Source organism: Quercus robur, chromosome 10 (genome assembly GCF_932294415.1).
Source record: "Quercus robur chromosome 10, dhQueRobu3.1, whole genome shotgun sequence".
NCBI lineage: Eukaryota > Viridiplantae > Streptophyta > Magnoliopsida > Fagales > Fagaceae > Quercus > Quercus robur.
The window spans coordinates 41,807,409-41,825,082 of NC_065543.1; the positions used below are offsets into that span (position 1 = coordinate 41,807,409).

General features: G+C 35.2%; 2 protein-coding genes across 2 annotated transcripts; both read right to left on the bottom strand.

The window, feature by feature from the left end:
- Positions 1-264: 264 nt before the first annotated feature.
- LOC126704394 (protein IQ-DOMAIN 31-like) lies at positions 265-7,818 on the bottom strand. Its single transcript, XM_050403383.1, has 8 exons — positions 7,658-7,818; positions 7,445-7,484; positions 6,847-6,977; positions 5,968-6,264; positions 5,107-5,310; positions 3,862-3,942; positions 968-2,088; positions 265-672 (listed from the first exon to the last, which is right to left on the bottom strand). The coding sequence occupies exons 3-7, from the start codon at positions 6,928-6,930 to the stop codon at positions 1,006-1,008; spliced, it is 1,749 nt and encodes a 582-aa protein (XP_050259340.1). The 5' UTR covers positions 6,931-6,977; positions 7,445-7,484; positions 7,658-7,818; the 3' UTR covers positions 265-672; positions 968-1,005.
- Positions 7,819-10,191: 2,373 nt separating this feature from the next.
- LOC126701689 (putative metallophosphoesterase At3g03305) lies at positions 10,192-16,364 on the bottom strand. Its single transcript, XM_050399992.1, has 4 exons — positions 15,953-16,364; positions 14,126-14,367; positions 11,172-12,746; positions 10,192-10,681 (listed from the first exon to the last, which is right to left on the bottom strand). The coding sequence occupies exons 1-4, from the start codon at positions 16,359-16,361 to the stop codon at positions 10,565-10,567; spliced, it is 2,343 nt and encodes a 780-aa protein (XP_050255949.1). The 5' UTR covers positions 16,362-16,364; the 3' UTR covers positions 10,192-10,564.
- Positions 16,365-17,674: the final 1,310 nt, after the last annotated feature.

Consider the following 17,674-nt stretch of genomic DNA (forward strand, 5'->3'; position numbering starts at 1 on the left):
CCAAAACCGAATATCCAGGAGGAGCATTTTTACTATACCCTGGTCTCAATAACAAGAGATCTGAGCCCACCTATGATAAATTGGTTGAAGTCTAGAAAAGCCGCCTTCCAGAGAACCTTGAACCGTAGCGACTAGAACTGACCAACTAAATATCAAAACAGAATCTTCTTCTAGTGAAATAAATTTATTTCATAATTCAAATTTAATTATTAAATGAAAATTAAATGAATGGAGTGGATCACCATACATCCAAATACATCTTAATAAAACATTAAACATAACTAAGGTGCATTTAAAGATCATAACCACTATGAAATACACTATGAACAGCCAGAAAGCATGTCAACACAGACCAAAGTCAGAATTAAAGTATAACACAAGAAACTTCAAAACCTATGATGTACATTCACTCAGAAACACCCCAAATGCAGGAAAATCAGTAAAGGCTCTCGGCCCCACACACCCTCCAACTACAGTCCCAATTACAGTTCAGAAGACTTGCAAACACAAACCAAAAACTCCCAGATCAATTTCAACCTCCTTATGATCAACTTTGTAAGACATCAACAAATCTCCAAATTCTTCTTTATACTGACACCATAGAAAACATTCAGGCTTAAGACCCAAATTTGGTCACAGGTTACCTTTTCCACTCAGCTTGGTTTATCTTCACTGTAAAATCAAACACCAACAAGGCACATCATAAGGAGGCAGTAAGAAAAGAATTACATATATGTTTCAATGTATGACAAAGTAAAAAACTGTTTATTTCTAGACAATTGCTGGCAAGTTCTCTTTTGTAAAATTTGTTGGCATGATGACATTGGATTTTTTTTTCTTTTGCAAATCAATCGTTTTAGTAAGAAAAATACTATAGAGCTTCAGCAGAACATCCTTTGACTCTTACCTGATGGCCCAAAAAATAAGTTAATTTCACTTTAATTACTGAAAAGAAAACACATCATACCATTTCCATCTCTTGAAGACGCAAGAGATCTTTCGCTTTTATTTCCCCCCCTTGCCACCAGAATGCACCGGTCTCTGTGTTCTTGGTGACTGTGAACTGATCTTACTATTAGTTGAAGAGGGCAGAGAATGACGCCTTGTGACGTTATTTTTTTCAACCACTTCTTGTCCCAACCTTGGGGAGCCTTGACCTCTCAGCTTTGCCTTTGCAGATTCAGTTGCTGCCATGTAGCTAGGCAACGTTGGACTGCTCTGTAACGCATTCTCTGCACGTTCTTGCTTTACTGGAATTGAAGCTTTCCGGCTGGATTTCTGATTCTCGTTGCTAGTCAAATCTTCCTTTTGGCTCAGCTCTCCATTTGTTATAGGAATGTTCTCAGTTTTAGCACTGCTCTCTATTAAAATATTTGACTCCACTGCAGCTTCGTCGCCATAAGTATTTTTATCTTTACCAAAGCTCTCTGTTAGAGGCTTTGATTCCACTGCAGCTTGATCACTATTATGTGGTAAGTCAGATACCTCTTTCATCGCTAATGGTTCAGGAGGTGTTTCTACATCAGGCACTTTGGACATAGTCAAGGTTGTCTCTCTTTTCATTTTCTCAGCAGAGATTTTCTCAGCAGAATTATTCATTTCCCGTTCTAAAACATCTTGACTTGAATTGGTAAATGCCTTTTCAATACTCTGCTTTGGTTTCTCAGTTTCAACCTCTGGCTGGACAGAGTTCTCTACTACAGGGTTATGAACCTTCCTCAAATTACGTTTGACCTTTTCAAGCTCATATTGTGGATTTTCCTGTAATGAATCTACTGAATGGCTGGCAACTTTCTTCAGGTTACGTTTGGGTTTCTCGGGTTCAGAGGTTGCTTGCACTGAGGCACCATCAACATTGGAAACAGGGAGTCTCCGGGTGGTGCGCCTTGACTTGACTATTTGAGCTTCTACAGTTTGACCATTACCCTGCTTTCTCTGAGATTTTGAGTCCACAATTTTCTTTGGTTGTGGAACTGGTCTCCAAAAGCGGGATGATGTCCAGCGTTCTAACCAGCTAGGGACTGAATTTGGTTCCCGAGAATCATAATGGAGATGCAGAGGCATCACATTTGGTGATGAAGCAAGGAGCTAATGTAATGAAACAAGAAGTCAGATTTCCAATTCAAAAAGGAACAAATTACAGAAGACAATCAAAAAATAACATTGCAATTGAAATTTTTACACGCTGAAAAATATCATAAAGTCAACCATAACTGCCAACCAGACCCACCCCCCCCCCCCCAAAACCAAAACCCAAATTATTCTTAGGTATAGCAACAATTATTAAAGTTTCAATTGTTAAGAATTTATTGATTCTAATATGATGTACTGCATAAATACAAAGTTATGGAGCAGATCCGAGCGCACTGCCACATTGTCTGAGGAGAAAATAAATTTGATATATTGACACAAACGCTGGTATCATACCATAACCACCGCCTGTAATTTCACATGAATATTGTTATGAACTACCACATACTCCCAGGAATCATCCAAAGTGGACTTCAAACTTCTATCAGAAAGAATAAGGGCCTGTTAATCTGTTTGGATATATTCTCCAAACTTAAGAATTTTCGAAACAAGGTCTACTCAACAAAACCAAATAAACCATTATTGTATACTGTTTCATATGAATGGCATAACCCAATCCTTGCTTTTTCAAGTTTCTAATCTCTTTCGCAAGATGGTCAAAGCAAAAATTTCTATTCGACAAGTTTTCTTCCTATACCTACAAAAACCAGATGGTTCTATTTCCCAATCTTTCTGACTGGTTCCTATAGAACCAAGGTTGAAAAGATTGAGAAAAATCAGTCATCTAGAACCACTGATAAAGAATTCCTTGAAAAGTGATTAGCAATTCTTTTTAGAAATCGAATGGATTCGATCTTATAAATGCACGAAGAAGGTAATAAAAAAAGGAGAGAAGACGAGTGCTTCTTTCTTCTATAACTTAGGAGCTATGCAACACAAAAGTCTCATGCAAGGTTTTAAATGAGAGAAAAAAGTGAGGAATCCTATTTTCAATATAATTTCAGCTTCAACCATAACACCCACACCCATCACTGCAACCCCGACTTGTCAAGAAAATTCTTTGCATGGTTTTAAACAAATGTCTAGCTCATAATATTTCTTGACATCTTTATATAATGCCATTATCATATCCATGTATCATGTCATAATACATACCATAATTCCAAGATACAACTAAATTGAAGCCATGTAATTGAAAACTTTATATGATTCAGTTGATTTAAAAAGGAAATAAAAATCTTCTAAAAGTCTTGATATAATCAAAATGCAAAACTTTATAGGCCTCAGCTTGATGCTTTAGGTTCCAGCAAATCTCTTTCTTTTAAGTAATAAAAAACACCTTTGAGATTTGAACATTAAAAGAGAGAGAGAGAGAGAGGGAGGTAAGAAATCACAGTTGTAGCATATTTTATTCAGGTCTTCATTTGATTTCCTCAAGAATTTATACACAACATAACAATGAAAGTGCCAATGACCTTTAGGTCAATTGGCACTTCTTGGTGTTTTTGCAATGGAGACAAGACATCCAAGGTTCGAAACCCCCTATCCCCCATTAAATATAGCCAAGTTTTATTGAACCTAGCCCAATTCGGGGGTCTTCTTTATTGTGTAAGCTTAAAAGCCACTGCCAGATATAGTAAATAGATAAAGCATGATAGCCAACACATTTTCATTGTCTCAATACAACTGCAAAAACCAACCTTTAGTCCTAAAATTTTCATCATATTAATATCATATCAAATTGCTCTCATGGTAGCTACAATCTTCACCAATTCTAAAGACAGTTGTATGAAAACAGTAGCCACATGAATGATATGATACTGAACTCACCTTACGAACAAAAGCATTTGGGGACAGCTTTGCAATTCGTGCAGACATATCAACTCCAACAAGAATCACAGGCTTGTTTTCCTAAAAGATTAAATAAATGTATAAAAAAAAAGGATTAATGGCAGAAAGTAAATTAAGGCATATTTAAAAGCAGCTAACTTAATCATGTTTACAAGAACCTAGAGCCTTCCTGATGGCCTTTGAGACAATATTATTTTATTCCCCATACACAACATTGACGTAAGAGTATACAACTTGATTCTAAAGTTTATAGCCATGCCAAACCAGTAGTAGAAGAACAAATTAGTGCGTCCTCTCTCACTTATCATCTTATAAAACTACATCCATTACATACTATAATACCATTTGTAGAAAAAGGAAAAGTGAGGCTTAAGAGTGAATATGAATCTCAATCCAATAGATTTACATGGTTGAAAATTTGATTATTAAATAACGTTAAACCAACCGGTTATAGTACATTAAGCGTATATATAAATGTGAGAGGGAGTAGAGGAGGTGCAAACTTATAATTATTCTTAATTTAAATTAGTAAATTACCATGATAACTTTAAAAAAAAATAGTAGTTGTTTTATTTACGGTCTGTTTGGATACCGCTTGTTACTGAAAACTAAAAACTGAAACATTGTAGCAAAATAATTTTTAAATGTGTAAATAGTGCCATAGGACCCATTTTTAATGAAAGTTTTATTGAAAAAAGAGGTTTGTGAGTCCTGTGAACAGTGCACGGGACCCACTGCCAGATGCTGGACGCAGCTGGAAAAAAAATTCAGCTATATCCAAACGTTCGCTTAGAAGTTAGTTGACAAAAATGGTTCTTTTTGGAACTTTCCATAAAGACCATAACACTTATTTATGAAGGAAAACTGCCCTATAGTTCTCTTCATTTGTAGTAGAGATTATTGACACTTCAAGTTCTTCTAAAGAAGCTTCTAAGGTTATAGCAAATAATTGTCTTCACAGACTAAGGTTGATTATTTGCCAAGTTAGTTTCACTTATTTGGACAACAGATATGTGGGCCAACAACATGTTAAATGTCCAATAATGCCCCCCCCCCCCCCCCAAAAAAAAAAAAAGAAAAAACTCAACCTAAATTTCAGTTTCAATTGCAAACATATTCGGGGAAAATAGAAATCCAAGTAGAGATTTTCCCTTCGTATACAACTAAGATAAGACATCTATGATTAGTAATTGGTCACTGGCATAGTTCATCAAAAGAAATTACCTGGTGCTTAACCAGAATGCATTTTTTATGTACTTCAAGCCCAAGATCAGAATGTCTGTCCCTTCTTCCCCGAACAAGTGCCTGGAACTTGACAATTCCCAGCATACAGGACAACGTAGCAACACCTTGCCTCCTAACCAAGTGCCCACGAATAAGTGCCTGCAACCTTATTATGCCTTTGAGGGCCCAAAATGCCCGGCGAGCCTTTACATAATTTGCTTAGTTAGTGCATGCATAATCTTAACCTTACAAAAACATAATAAATGGACAAATTGCAAAACAGAAAAGCTATTCATATTGTCAGCCAGTTCAATGATATAAAAATAACAATCTGAGCCAGACAAACAGCAAGAGTGACCAAACACAAATGCAGAATTGTTGAAAATTCTGACAACTTAAATAAATATAAATAAATAAATAACTTTTAAAAATAAATATTAAAATATTAAATAAATAAAAAAAATTGGCAATCTCTCATCCATAAGATCCATGTGGAAAAACTCTCGGCAATTAGAAGATGCCAATCCTAGCATGGAGTTAAGTATGAGATGCATGCAGGCAGTCGAATTTCTCTACCATGTCCAGACCTACTCCATCTAAGCTAAAAATTTAAAGGAATGGGAATATGGGGTAAAACAGGTTATAAAAGTGATAGACTCTTGAAAAAGGCTGAAATCCTTATCATTTATTAAAATATTATGATAGATAGTTGGGTTCTCTGCAAGTGGTGGTTTTACAAAACTCAAGAACAAGATGGCATTTGAAACCTTGACCTCAACCCCACAAAGCGCTCAACAAAGGATGTCCCCAAACAAGTATTGAAAAAATGTTTAACGCATAAAATCAACAAAAGAGAATTACCAAATAACCCCGAAAAGCAGCCTGTGCCTTTGTTGCAGCTTGCTCCAGCCTAATCTTCTCAGGATCATATGGTGCATCTTGGGGTGTGGATCTGGCTTCATCTATCTCTTGATTCCCTGGCAAAACATTTCCCCCATCATGCGATGAGTCTGTAGCTTCCTTGTTCTCTGATTCCAACCTCCCCACATTTCTACCAATTGTATTGGGGGTCAGATGTGAAGTCACAGGAGGATCCAAACCCAAACCAACTTCCGATGCCTTGGCAGAAACCAAGACCTCTCTCTCATTTGTAAATTTCTACAACAAAATGATCAATAAGAAAATTAGGACTCCTGCATATCACATACGGTAGAAAGTTCTAAAATTGATAACCGCAAGAAAGGTGTAAACTAAACTTGAACTTTATACTTTGCAGTTTGAACTGCCCCCCACCCCCCCCCCCCCCCCCCCACCCCCCAAAAAAAAAAAAAAAAATTTCTAACATTTACAATGCCCAAAATACACCATAACCTATCTGAGAACTTGAACAGCTGAAAAGCACGTATAAGTAGGTGAAAGAACATCAAAATTTGAACCCTCAATAACAATATCAAAAAAACCTAAAAATGCAACTTAACGTGAAGCTGAAGTTCTACGAAGCCAATCTTACTATCTGCTCTCAGTCTAGAAAAGTACCATTCCAACAGGATTTAAATTCTGATGACGCAACTTAATTAACAAGTTACATTCAAACGGAAAGGGAAAAAGAGGGTGGACCAGAATTTCTTGTTTCACAAATCCTATCTTTTGAACGAGGATCTACAGTTAAATAACCCATCCACATTACAGTCAAATGTATTACAGAAGGTGTGATCCATGCAGTATTTAGCTCATTATTACCTCTCTTCCTATTGAAACATTAGATTTCGATGACTTCTTCCCAAAAAGTACGGCTTTGATCCATTTTCCAGGTGATTTTCCCATTGCAGAAAAGCCAGGACCAGTAATCACGCGAACCCGAATCCCACTCTCTGCATTTTTTTTTTTGTTTCATGTAAGAACCAACTTACACACACACCAAAAAGTATAATTGCAAAACAACATAATCAAACATGACCAAATCATCATTTTATAATCACGAAACAACTAAATCAAACATGACCAAAATCATTATAATTCAATTTAAGTACATTTTTTTAAACAAAGCATCATTACTATATAATATTTAATTACATTGGATCTCCTCAGTTATCAGGTGAATCAAATAGCAGTAAATTTAAAGCAACTACCTTCCAAAAATACTAACCTATATATAACTAATAAACCAGTAAATATAAAACAAACCAACTTAAAAAAAAAAAAAAAAATAGTAATAAATGTGAAATCATAGTAACTTGCAAACATAGAACCTACAAGATCTGCTTCAAGTAATAACCTTATTTTATTTTTATTTTTTAAAACACATAAAAGGTTGAATAAGACCAGATCTGGAACTTACCTGAGAAATGTGGTATTCTCAGACAGCAAATCTAACATTCCTAGGAACCAAAATGTTACAAACCATGAGACCATAGAACATTTTAAAACAACCCAAAAAAAAAAAAAAAAAAAAAAATACAAGTGGTTACAGACTGTGAAACAGGAAAAATATGTATATATATATATAAGTGCTAGAGAGAGAGAGAGAGAGGAAAAGAGGAAGAAAATGTACCATTGAGTGAGAGTGAGAGCGCTTGCAAACCAAGGAAATGTGATCTAAAAGCTCCACCGATTTTTATTCTTTTTTTGGTTTTTTGCTTTTGCTTTTTGTGCTTTGCTTTGTGTTTGTTTTTGTTTTTGTTCTCTCTCACTCTTACTTCACTGTACTGTACTCTCACGTCAAAATTATATCTGAAACTGAAAAAATAAAACCGAGATTTTAGATGTACGAAAAGGATGTGGTGTGGACGGACTCACACTACAAAGCGTGGGGTTTTTAAGTCTTTTTAGGCCGTTGAAGTAATTTTGACCAATTTAAAAGGGCAAAATTTAATAAAAGAATGCTTCAACTGCTCCAAATTATTACGTACAGGCTAATAAATTAATTTTTAAATCGTTTTTTTTTTAATGGGTGACACTTAAATGGTAAAATTTGTATTATTTCTAGCATCATTTAATGTTAAAAAAAAAAAAAAAAAAAAAAACCATGAAATTTGGTTTATAGCCTGAAAAGTGAGGTTTAATAACTGTCCAAATTGACTCTAATTTCATCCTAATTTATTTAACTGTAATTGATAGAAAATAACCACATACAATACACATATTGTTTAAAAAAATATATATTTTTATAGTAGAGTGGTTACACACCATGTGACTATTTTATTAATTAGAATTAATTATTAGTTAACAAAATTAAGAATAAGGAATCAATTTAAACAATTTTTAAATCTCATAGTCAATAATACAAATATTTTTTTTACAAAATTCAATAATAAAAAAATAAAATAAAATAAAATATATATATATATATATATATATATAAAAAGGTGTAACTAACCCAAGCTCCAGGTACATTTGATTAAGAATAAATATATTTTTGCATTTGATTTGATCAATCTAGAACTGAAGAGTTGGAAAATGAAAGGAGGAAGATCAGACGGCTGAGAATGATAGCGTGTGGTGTGGGCGAGTGCAGGGAGTGGTCACTGTTGAATAAAGGAGGAAGGGGAGTGTGGTGTGGGAGAGTCCCGAGTGCAGTTACTTCGGAACCAAGTGTCCCCCCCCCGTGGCTTCTTTATTTCGAAGCATCGCGAAATTACTTCCTTGCCCTCGCACCAGAAACCTTTAGTCCGACGCGTGCGAGTGCGCGTGGGACACATGAGCCGTACGATTGGGAAAAGTATGAGACGACACGCGGGGTTGAGCGCGTGGGTGTGGGGAGGAAACATAGGTAAAAAAGATGCGATGGACTTGTGTGCTAACCGTCACGAGGGGAGTGGTTGAATCTAAAAAAGTCATGATGGTCTTCCTCGCTCCACCTGTCCCGCTCCCATGTTGTAATCGACACAACAAAATAATCTATCACAACAATTTTCTTACAATAGTTAGCTCAACTACCATTTTTTTTGTTGTTTTCAAACAAGGAATTTGAGGTTGGAATTTTCTCAACACAAAAAACTGATAGATGTCTTAACATGATGACTCTGGTATTTTCTCAATATATTATCCTTCTTTTTATTATTATTTTTTAAATACATTTTTCCTTTTTTTAATAACTCAATAGTTATAGTTAGTAGTAACATTATTGCCATAAAAATAATAATGAGGTTAAACTTAAAATACATTAACAGTCATGAGGCTTGGATTAATACTAGTTAGGTTTGAAAACATTTCAAAATTGACAAACTTGATGCTTAAACCTATACTTATTTTTCTCCTCTCTCACAATGATTAGAGACCAAGTTTGTCGGTTTTTAAATGTTTTGACGTGATTGGCATTAACATAAAACGCAGAAGCGTTGACTATATTTTACTCTTACATAGTTACATGAGGAATAAGTATTTAAATTAAAGATGTCTTTGTTGGAAATAAAGAGTGTCAATTAATTTATAAAGCGACGGATTTTAAACAATTTTTTAATGGCTAATTTAATCACTTCATTTTTAAAAAATAAATATAAAAATCACTTCCAAGTCCAAAACACTTTGTCTAAGAGCAAATCTATATAAGTTGAACGAAAACCTACCAGTGAAAGACAAACCATGACTCAAAAGTCAAATTATTTACTCTATTTATTAATTTTCAAACCCTCTTGTACTATTGTACTTCTTTCTTTATTTGTACTATAGTATACTTTTTTTTGAGAGTCAATACTATAGTATACTTAATTTGTTATGTCATGTATCTTTTTTTATACAGGTTGTGAAAATTGTTAGGGTAGTAAACTTTTTGTGCATATAAAGGTTGGCTTCTGTACTATATTACAAATCATCAAATATATAAATATTATTTCAATTCTAACATAAATTTTAAATTTATTTTAAAATATAATTAACACATTAAATTATATTGAAATATTTATTAGTGAGTATAATTGTGCAACTTAATGGAATTCAACTGAACCTCAAAATCAACCAACACACACAAATACATATCTAGTGTTTCGGATGATACAACATCACACTCATAATATATATTTTTTCCCTGCAGTATTGAGCTTCACTCTTGTTGAGCAATGATCTTGGAAGCACAACAAACAATATCACTAATGACCAAGATATTGAGTCTAATCTTTGATTACTATCATTGCGAAATTTGATTAGGGAGCGGCTAAAAGCTTATCCATTGATGATAAGAACAGATATAATGTGGTACAGATGATGAATAAGTAGTTGTAGGACATTGACCTAATTTTCTGGTAGCTAATAATTTCACATCATTTTCTTTTTTTCTTTTTCTTTTTTTTCTTTTTTTTGTGTGTGGGGTCATTCCATTTCAAAGCCCAAAGCATCAATCTACTGCAGTTATGGTGACTTGTAACCACATTTGCTGTTACATCTAAATATCGAATACTGCTTCTAATATAATCCACCAAAACTTGATAAGGTTAAGCATATGTCTACTCCTTGCAAATGCTCATTAGATATTCCTGCTCTTGTAGACAGCATATGCCAATAATAGTGGGATTGAAAAGCTATATCCCGGAAAATGAATCAATGGGTTCATCTCGTAAGCTTTAACCAAGACTCTGCAACTCTGTAATAGAAAAATAGAAAAGGCAAGAAAAAACAAATAAGAGAAAAAGAGACTCAACAAGCTTGTCACTTTCTTGTACAATGAACAAAAGCCAAAGCAAATAAAATGAAGTTTTTCATTCAATATGACTTTTTAAGTTAATGCAAGAAGATTCTTAACATTCATTCCTTTACTTTTACACACACACAAGGTACACTTTGAAGAATATAGTCAACCCCAAATATATGGTGGTATACATATAATTTAAGCCAATCAAATGGAAAACTATCGATTATCAATTAAATCAATTCACAACATAAACAAGAAGGTCCTATTTCCATTTGTGAAAAAGCATCAAGTGTTTCAGTAATTTATCTGTTCCATTTTTTTGTTTTTGGCAGGAAGGGGGGAGGGGTTGAAAATGAAATGATGGCAATGTGGTCATGTACAACAAACATTATCCACACCATGCATATTGTTAAAATCTAAAATAGATTAGTTGAAGACTGACCTTAAAATGCATCCAACAAATTGCCAAGCATACCACCAAGAGTAGTTTTCGTATCCATCGCTTGCCAAAATGAAATTTTGAATTTTGAATGCCTTGGTAACCATACAATAGAAAACTCATTTTTCCCTGATCAAAATCATCCTCTTTCTTTCCTGAAAGCAATAGAAAGTATTCCCTATAGATCGCTCTTTCAGCAGCCAAAAATCCAATGACCAAAATGGAAGGCAAAACCACAAAGAATAGATGGGGAAGAACCACCACCATAATATCTGGAGATCCAACATACTCATGTTTTCCCCTTCCATCAGAACTTTTAACCACCCAGCCCATATAAGTCATGTATGCCCTATCCTTGCCATCCGAGAAAACTTGCCCACTAAACCAGGGGAGAAATATAAGATGGAGCAAGTATCCTAACATACCATACCATAATATGGGAACCCTGCACAACTCTTGTAAAACCCATGCTATACCATTTATGAAACCTTTATTAGCAATGAAAGTCTTGAAAGTATACTGCTTCTTTGAGTAAATGAGAAGAGCTTTAGGAGTAAGAAGAATGAAGAATATAAAATAAAGAGTAGACCATAGTATTGGGTTATACAAGGCAGCCCATTGACAACCCATGATATAAAATTCCTTCCATGTCCAGGAGAGCTTTGCACTTAGACCATTAACAGAAAATGGCCTCAATTCAGTCAAAGTTGATCTGCCCAAGATGTCAGTCACTTCAATTTGCAACCAATATCTATCAGGAGATGGGTCCTCAAATACTTTGTAATTCCATGGAGCAGTATAAAGATCTCCCCTGGAGGTGTTATCCACAAGCTTTGTCATAGATGACTCCCAGACCAAATAGAGATTTCCAGGTAAGGTGTCAAAAATCCTAGCCATGACTGACACAATTGGAGAAACAGAAAATACCAGAGCTCTAACTGAGTCATAAGATGATGGGAGCATAATTTGACATTCATACATGCGACGTGATAAAGATGTTGACATTAAGCGTGAGTCTAGTGGAAATGTGGGCAATACAATTGTATTTCTGGTTCCCGACTTAAAGTCAATGTCAATGTATGAAACATGATCTCTATCAATGGCTAAAATTCGCATTGCTCTACTCTTCCTCCAGTCACCCATCTCCCACTCCCAGAATTCTTCAACTGGCAGGGCTTCAAAAGAACAATTTACAGTACTTCCAGAAGGCATTTGGTGAATATTAAACTGTAAAAGCTTTGGTAAGGACAAAAAATGATGAATAGACTGGTGGTGCCGCTTCAAATTCTTACCAAACCTAGTGTGGAGATGCCCACATAGGTAAGCTGATAGTGAATGCTTGAGGAAAATATCTTTTAGGCTCTTTCCAGAATTTGAGGATGCTGAGAATGAAAGTGGAAAATGCCCAAAGGAAATCTTGGTCACTGGTTTTATTGATTGAGAATTCCACTGCGAGAGCTCCAAATCTAATTCTGCTAATAGTTGATCAGTAGGATGCCCAAAAAGATTAGTTGGACCTCGTAATCCAAAGGACATTGTGCTGTCAAAGCCGACAAAGAGATGTTTCTGCTCACTAGTCTGGTTATAAACCACAAATGTACATAAGGAAAAATGAAGGGGAAATTAAAATAAAATAAAAAAATAAAATAAAAATAAAAGAAGAAGAAGAAGAAGAGGAGAGAGAACAAAAAGAAAAAGAAAATCTTTAGAATTAACAATCATCAACGTTACACTAACATTGTCAATCCAGGCTTTAGATTCCGTATTGAAAGTTTTAACTCCGTGTATATATTTTCTCAGCAGCTTAATTCAGTTTTTCCAAAACTTGGGGCTGTTTAGGTTTTTCCTAGAAGTAGACTAATACCAAGTCCATGCACCCCCTGATTATCCACGAGTCAAAACACAAAGTCCTTCCAAAATTATGTCCCATGACTTTATGATATCAAATGGATATATAAGTATGTTCATATGACTTTATAATATCAAATGTATATAACAATCTATAACTTGACTTTACATGCATAAACCAAAAATGGTAGAAAAATGAATAACAGTTTCATAAGTCTGCACTTTCCAAAGGTAAGTGAAAAGCGAAAACCAATTTCTCTATTAGCACCCAAACAAGACTTAGATACGGATTAGCATGAGTGTCATGTCCACAAGCATCCAACACACTAAATTTCCAATAGGAGAATGTCATATCAGTCATATCAATAAAAAAATATAAAAAGCTTGAGTTTTTGAAAAAAGATGAAGAGTTGTTTATTGATTACATCATAGCCAAAAATCAAATTTTCCAGGTTTTCCTAGCCGTCCAATGATTAATATCTCTAGTCCCATTCTTAAATATTCAAACATGACGCTTTTGCTATAACCCCCCTCCCCCCTTGGCACTAATAATTTCAAATTAAAGAAGACATTAAAAAAAAAAAATTCAAACATTTATAGTAAAATATATGAAAGCTCAATCATAACTTTGCAATATACATATAAAGAAATGACGCAACAACATCAAGCTTATTGTACTAGGTACACGGTATGTTAAAAAAAAAAAAATCATCTCATGTGAAGTGGACCAATAAAAGTTCAAGAAACCTTTCCAACCCCCCACCCCACCACCCCCCCCCCCCCCCCAAAAAAAAAAAAAATAAATAAAATTAATGGTTTTCTATTTTCCGCATAATTTTCTCATAGGAAATCATTTAGGCATTTGAGAAAGAAAGACATCCTCCATTCATGACAAGAAGAGACCCTAGAGAAATTTTCAAATTCATCAAGTAGTGGTGTCAACTACTAAAAAAGGGGGAAATAGAAGAGAAAAGAACAAACCCAAATTCTGTAACCAGGATAAAAGTAGCCTTAGGGCAGAGCAGTTATATTGCCATTGAGACCATGATAATAGGAAAATCTCTGTAGCAGTAAATATTGACGAACCAGCTACAGGGTAAACAACTGACCTGCAGAGTGACACTGTTGACATTTCCATGTCTGCCTAACTGCCCGTTGATGCTATATTTTGAAAAGAAATCAAATGAACCACCAACAGCTGGCACACCAAAATTATCATGATTCCCCCTAAGGTCAAAGAAGATATTCTTGTCAAGTCCACTCCTTTTTATAACATCTTCCATTGTGTTCTGGTATTCCACCCACTCCTCCTCATTTTGCTTCATTGTTAACAAATCTTTGCTTTTCCCATCTAGTAAGGACAAGGAATACAAGAAGATTACAGAAGAAAGAACAATCAGGACTTCAGTTTGATAAGAACATCAAAAGTTTCAATCATTGCAGCTTTATTGTGAGTATAAATAAGACAACTTTAGACAGATATGAACAAATTCAATGAAATAAGCATATAGAAGAAGCAAAACGTCCAAGTCTGCGAATGGATTCACCAGATTTGTCTTTGTGATTACATATTCTCAACTCATCTGAGTTCAATAATGCCAGCATATATTTCAACAACTCAAGATTGGATCTTCAGGACCCAATGAAATTGTGTTTGGCAATTTTTTTGATGTCAGAAACAGTTGGAAACTATGGACTGACTCAGGAATAAATTATAAAGACATACATACGCATATGAATCACACACACAACCATATCAAAGGCCCAAAACTCTGACGCAAGATAAGAACCTTAATTAAAAATTGCTTAAGTCTGCAAGTGCAACTGCCCTTTTTGGAAATTTAATGCAAGAGTCATGAATTATGTAATTAACTCACATCTGATGGCATTTGACCCTACAACCTCAGCCACCACCCTATACTTATGGGATGGAACTTGGAGCTGCAGCTAGGTCCAAAACTGCTCGCCCTCCTCAAAAACTTTTGTCTATATGCTTGTATATTGTGTTTAAAATTGTAAAAAAGAGATTGTGGCTTCAAGACCCATTATGTATGAAACTTACCAAGAGAGAGAGAGAGAGAGAAAGGGGGGGGGGGGGGGGGAAGGAGAGGGGATATCTGGTTTCAACACCCAAAGTAACAACCAAAGTCATATTTTCAGTATTATTTATAATCCATGTGAATTTCTGGCATGTTTTCTCGATATTCTGTGTCCATCTCAGTGAAAAGATCACCAAACCTTCTAGTATTGGCCATGTCCAATGCACCGAAAGTCTGAAACTTCTTAAAGGTCCTAGAACTGTATGCTATCTTCTTCAGATCAATCCTCCATGAGCATGAGGATGATAAATTGATAATTCAGGTTGGCCAATGTCCACTAAACAATAAAGTAAGATATCCAAATGGCCCTGAATATACATAAATTCCCTTTATAAATTCCGTTCATCAGCAGGAATTATTCTTTAAATTATTTTAATCAATCAAAATTTCAACAAGTCTTCAAATGGACACAGAATAACAAAACAAACCCGTAATTTATTGACCACAGTAACATTTCTTTCTAATTAAATAAATGAATATTCTTTAATCTCTAAAACTAGATTGTAAGTTTGTAACCCGTGTTTATCAGTAGTGATATGAGGTGAAATGGTCACCTTGGCTTTCGTGCTGTGTATTATGAACGAGTCACTTAACACCAACATTAAACTACAATTAAATTTAAGTCGGATTCTGAGTGTGTTTCGGCTTTAATATGTTGTGTGTGTGTGTATATATATCTCAAATTTCTAGCCACGCAGCAATAAGAACAAAAAGAAACCCATGATCCCTCATACCTCAAAACTCAGTATTAGAAACCCAAATCATGAAATCCAATGACACCCACAAAGCATATATGACATATTAAGAAAGAAGGAGAGAAAGGGGAGTGGTGGAAACCTGTGAGATCACCAGTGATGAGGACAAGGGAAGGGTTGATCATGGAGAGAGCAGGGCCCACAATGGTGTTGAAGTCAAGTGCCCTGTCAGGGTTGTGGACACTGAAATGGAGATCAGAGAGCTGAACCACCCACACCACTGATTCAGGACCACCCTTCACATCTATCACTCGCCTGTTGTTGTTGTTGTTGTTGTTGTTATTCCAATTGGGTTTTGAAGAAAAATCTTGTCTTTCTTCTTCTTCTTGTTCTTGTTGTTGTTGCTGTTCAATAATTCTTGCTGCTTCATGGGAATTGGTGGTAAGGCATAAGCATAAAAGCATCATCAGTGTGAGAATGGTACCCATTTTCCCAAATCCCCAACACACTTTTGGGAGCTGGAATTGCTGCTCTTCCATTTCCAGCACCATTAAATAGGATCAGAGTCGGTCATCAACCGGGTCCGGGTCCGGGTCGGGTCAGTTCAGATCCAGCAGTTTGTTTGTTGGTTTTTTGTCCACAACCACAACTACACTTGTATTGAATGGGGCTCGGGTTGAGATGAGTTTTATAAAATTCGGTTAATAACCGACTCATAATATTAATAGCATTGGATTTTTTTTTTTTTTTTTTTTTGAGTAACCGGATTTTCAAATTAGAATCTAGTTTTTTAGAATAACTCTATGATACAGTTTTTAATATCTAATCATTTTTCTAACCTTATTTAAAAAACAAATATAATCACTCTTTATACGTACTACCCAAATTATTTACTAATACCCAAAATCTAAACCCTAAATCAAAATCAAAACATAATTTTTTTTTTAAACTTACTGTTAGGGAGATGTGAGAAAGGAATGAGGGAGATTGAGACTTGAGAGAGTGTCTTGAGTGAGATTGAGAAGGTAGCTTCACTGAGAGTTAGAAAGAGTTTGAAAGTGAGGAGAGAGAGAGAGAGAGAGTCTTGAAACGTAGATTGGGTTCTTTAAAAAAAAAATCAGGTTAATTAATGATTCGCAGCTCGACTCAAAACCGATAACAACCTAAATATGTGACTTGACAGCCGAACCGAATGGACTCAAACTCGCCTAAAACATATTGGGTCAGGTCGAGTGAGTCATTGCTCACCTCCTACTAGTTACATGAGGTTGGTTTAAGTGTTATATACCACCAAGGGTGGTGGTCTAGTGATCAAGGGACCTACTCTCGCATGGTTAGGAAGTGGAGGTCCCAAGGTTGAATCCCACATTGGAAGCACTTAGGAAAAAACTTCACAACCCCTAACTTCTTGCCCATTAGTGACATTTTGGGTTGCAAAACAACTCCTTGCTTGTAAGCTCGATCCCAACAGGTGGTTACATCGAGGTAGAAAAGTTGCTCAAATCGCTTGCTGTAACTTTCTTTTTTTTTTTTTTCTTTTTTTTATAGGTTTGGGGAATATGTATAAGTAGGGATAACTTGCTTTTGTTTGCACCCGTAATAAGATGCGAGTTTTTTCCATAGTCAAGGTCTCATGTAGTGTTAAGAGTGTTTCCAAGACAACAACATTCAATCGACAGTAACGAGTAACCTTCTGTATGACACTTTCTGAATGTGGTGGATCTCATGCCGGTTGTCATGTATGCACTGTGTAGAAGTTTTATATGAGCCCTGATTGAGGATTGATTAGAATGTAATTGGTTATATTTTTGGTTTTGAGTTCCTATCACTCTTTTGGCCAGGAATTCTTGACACTCTTTAACCA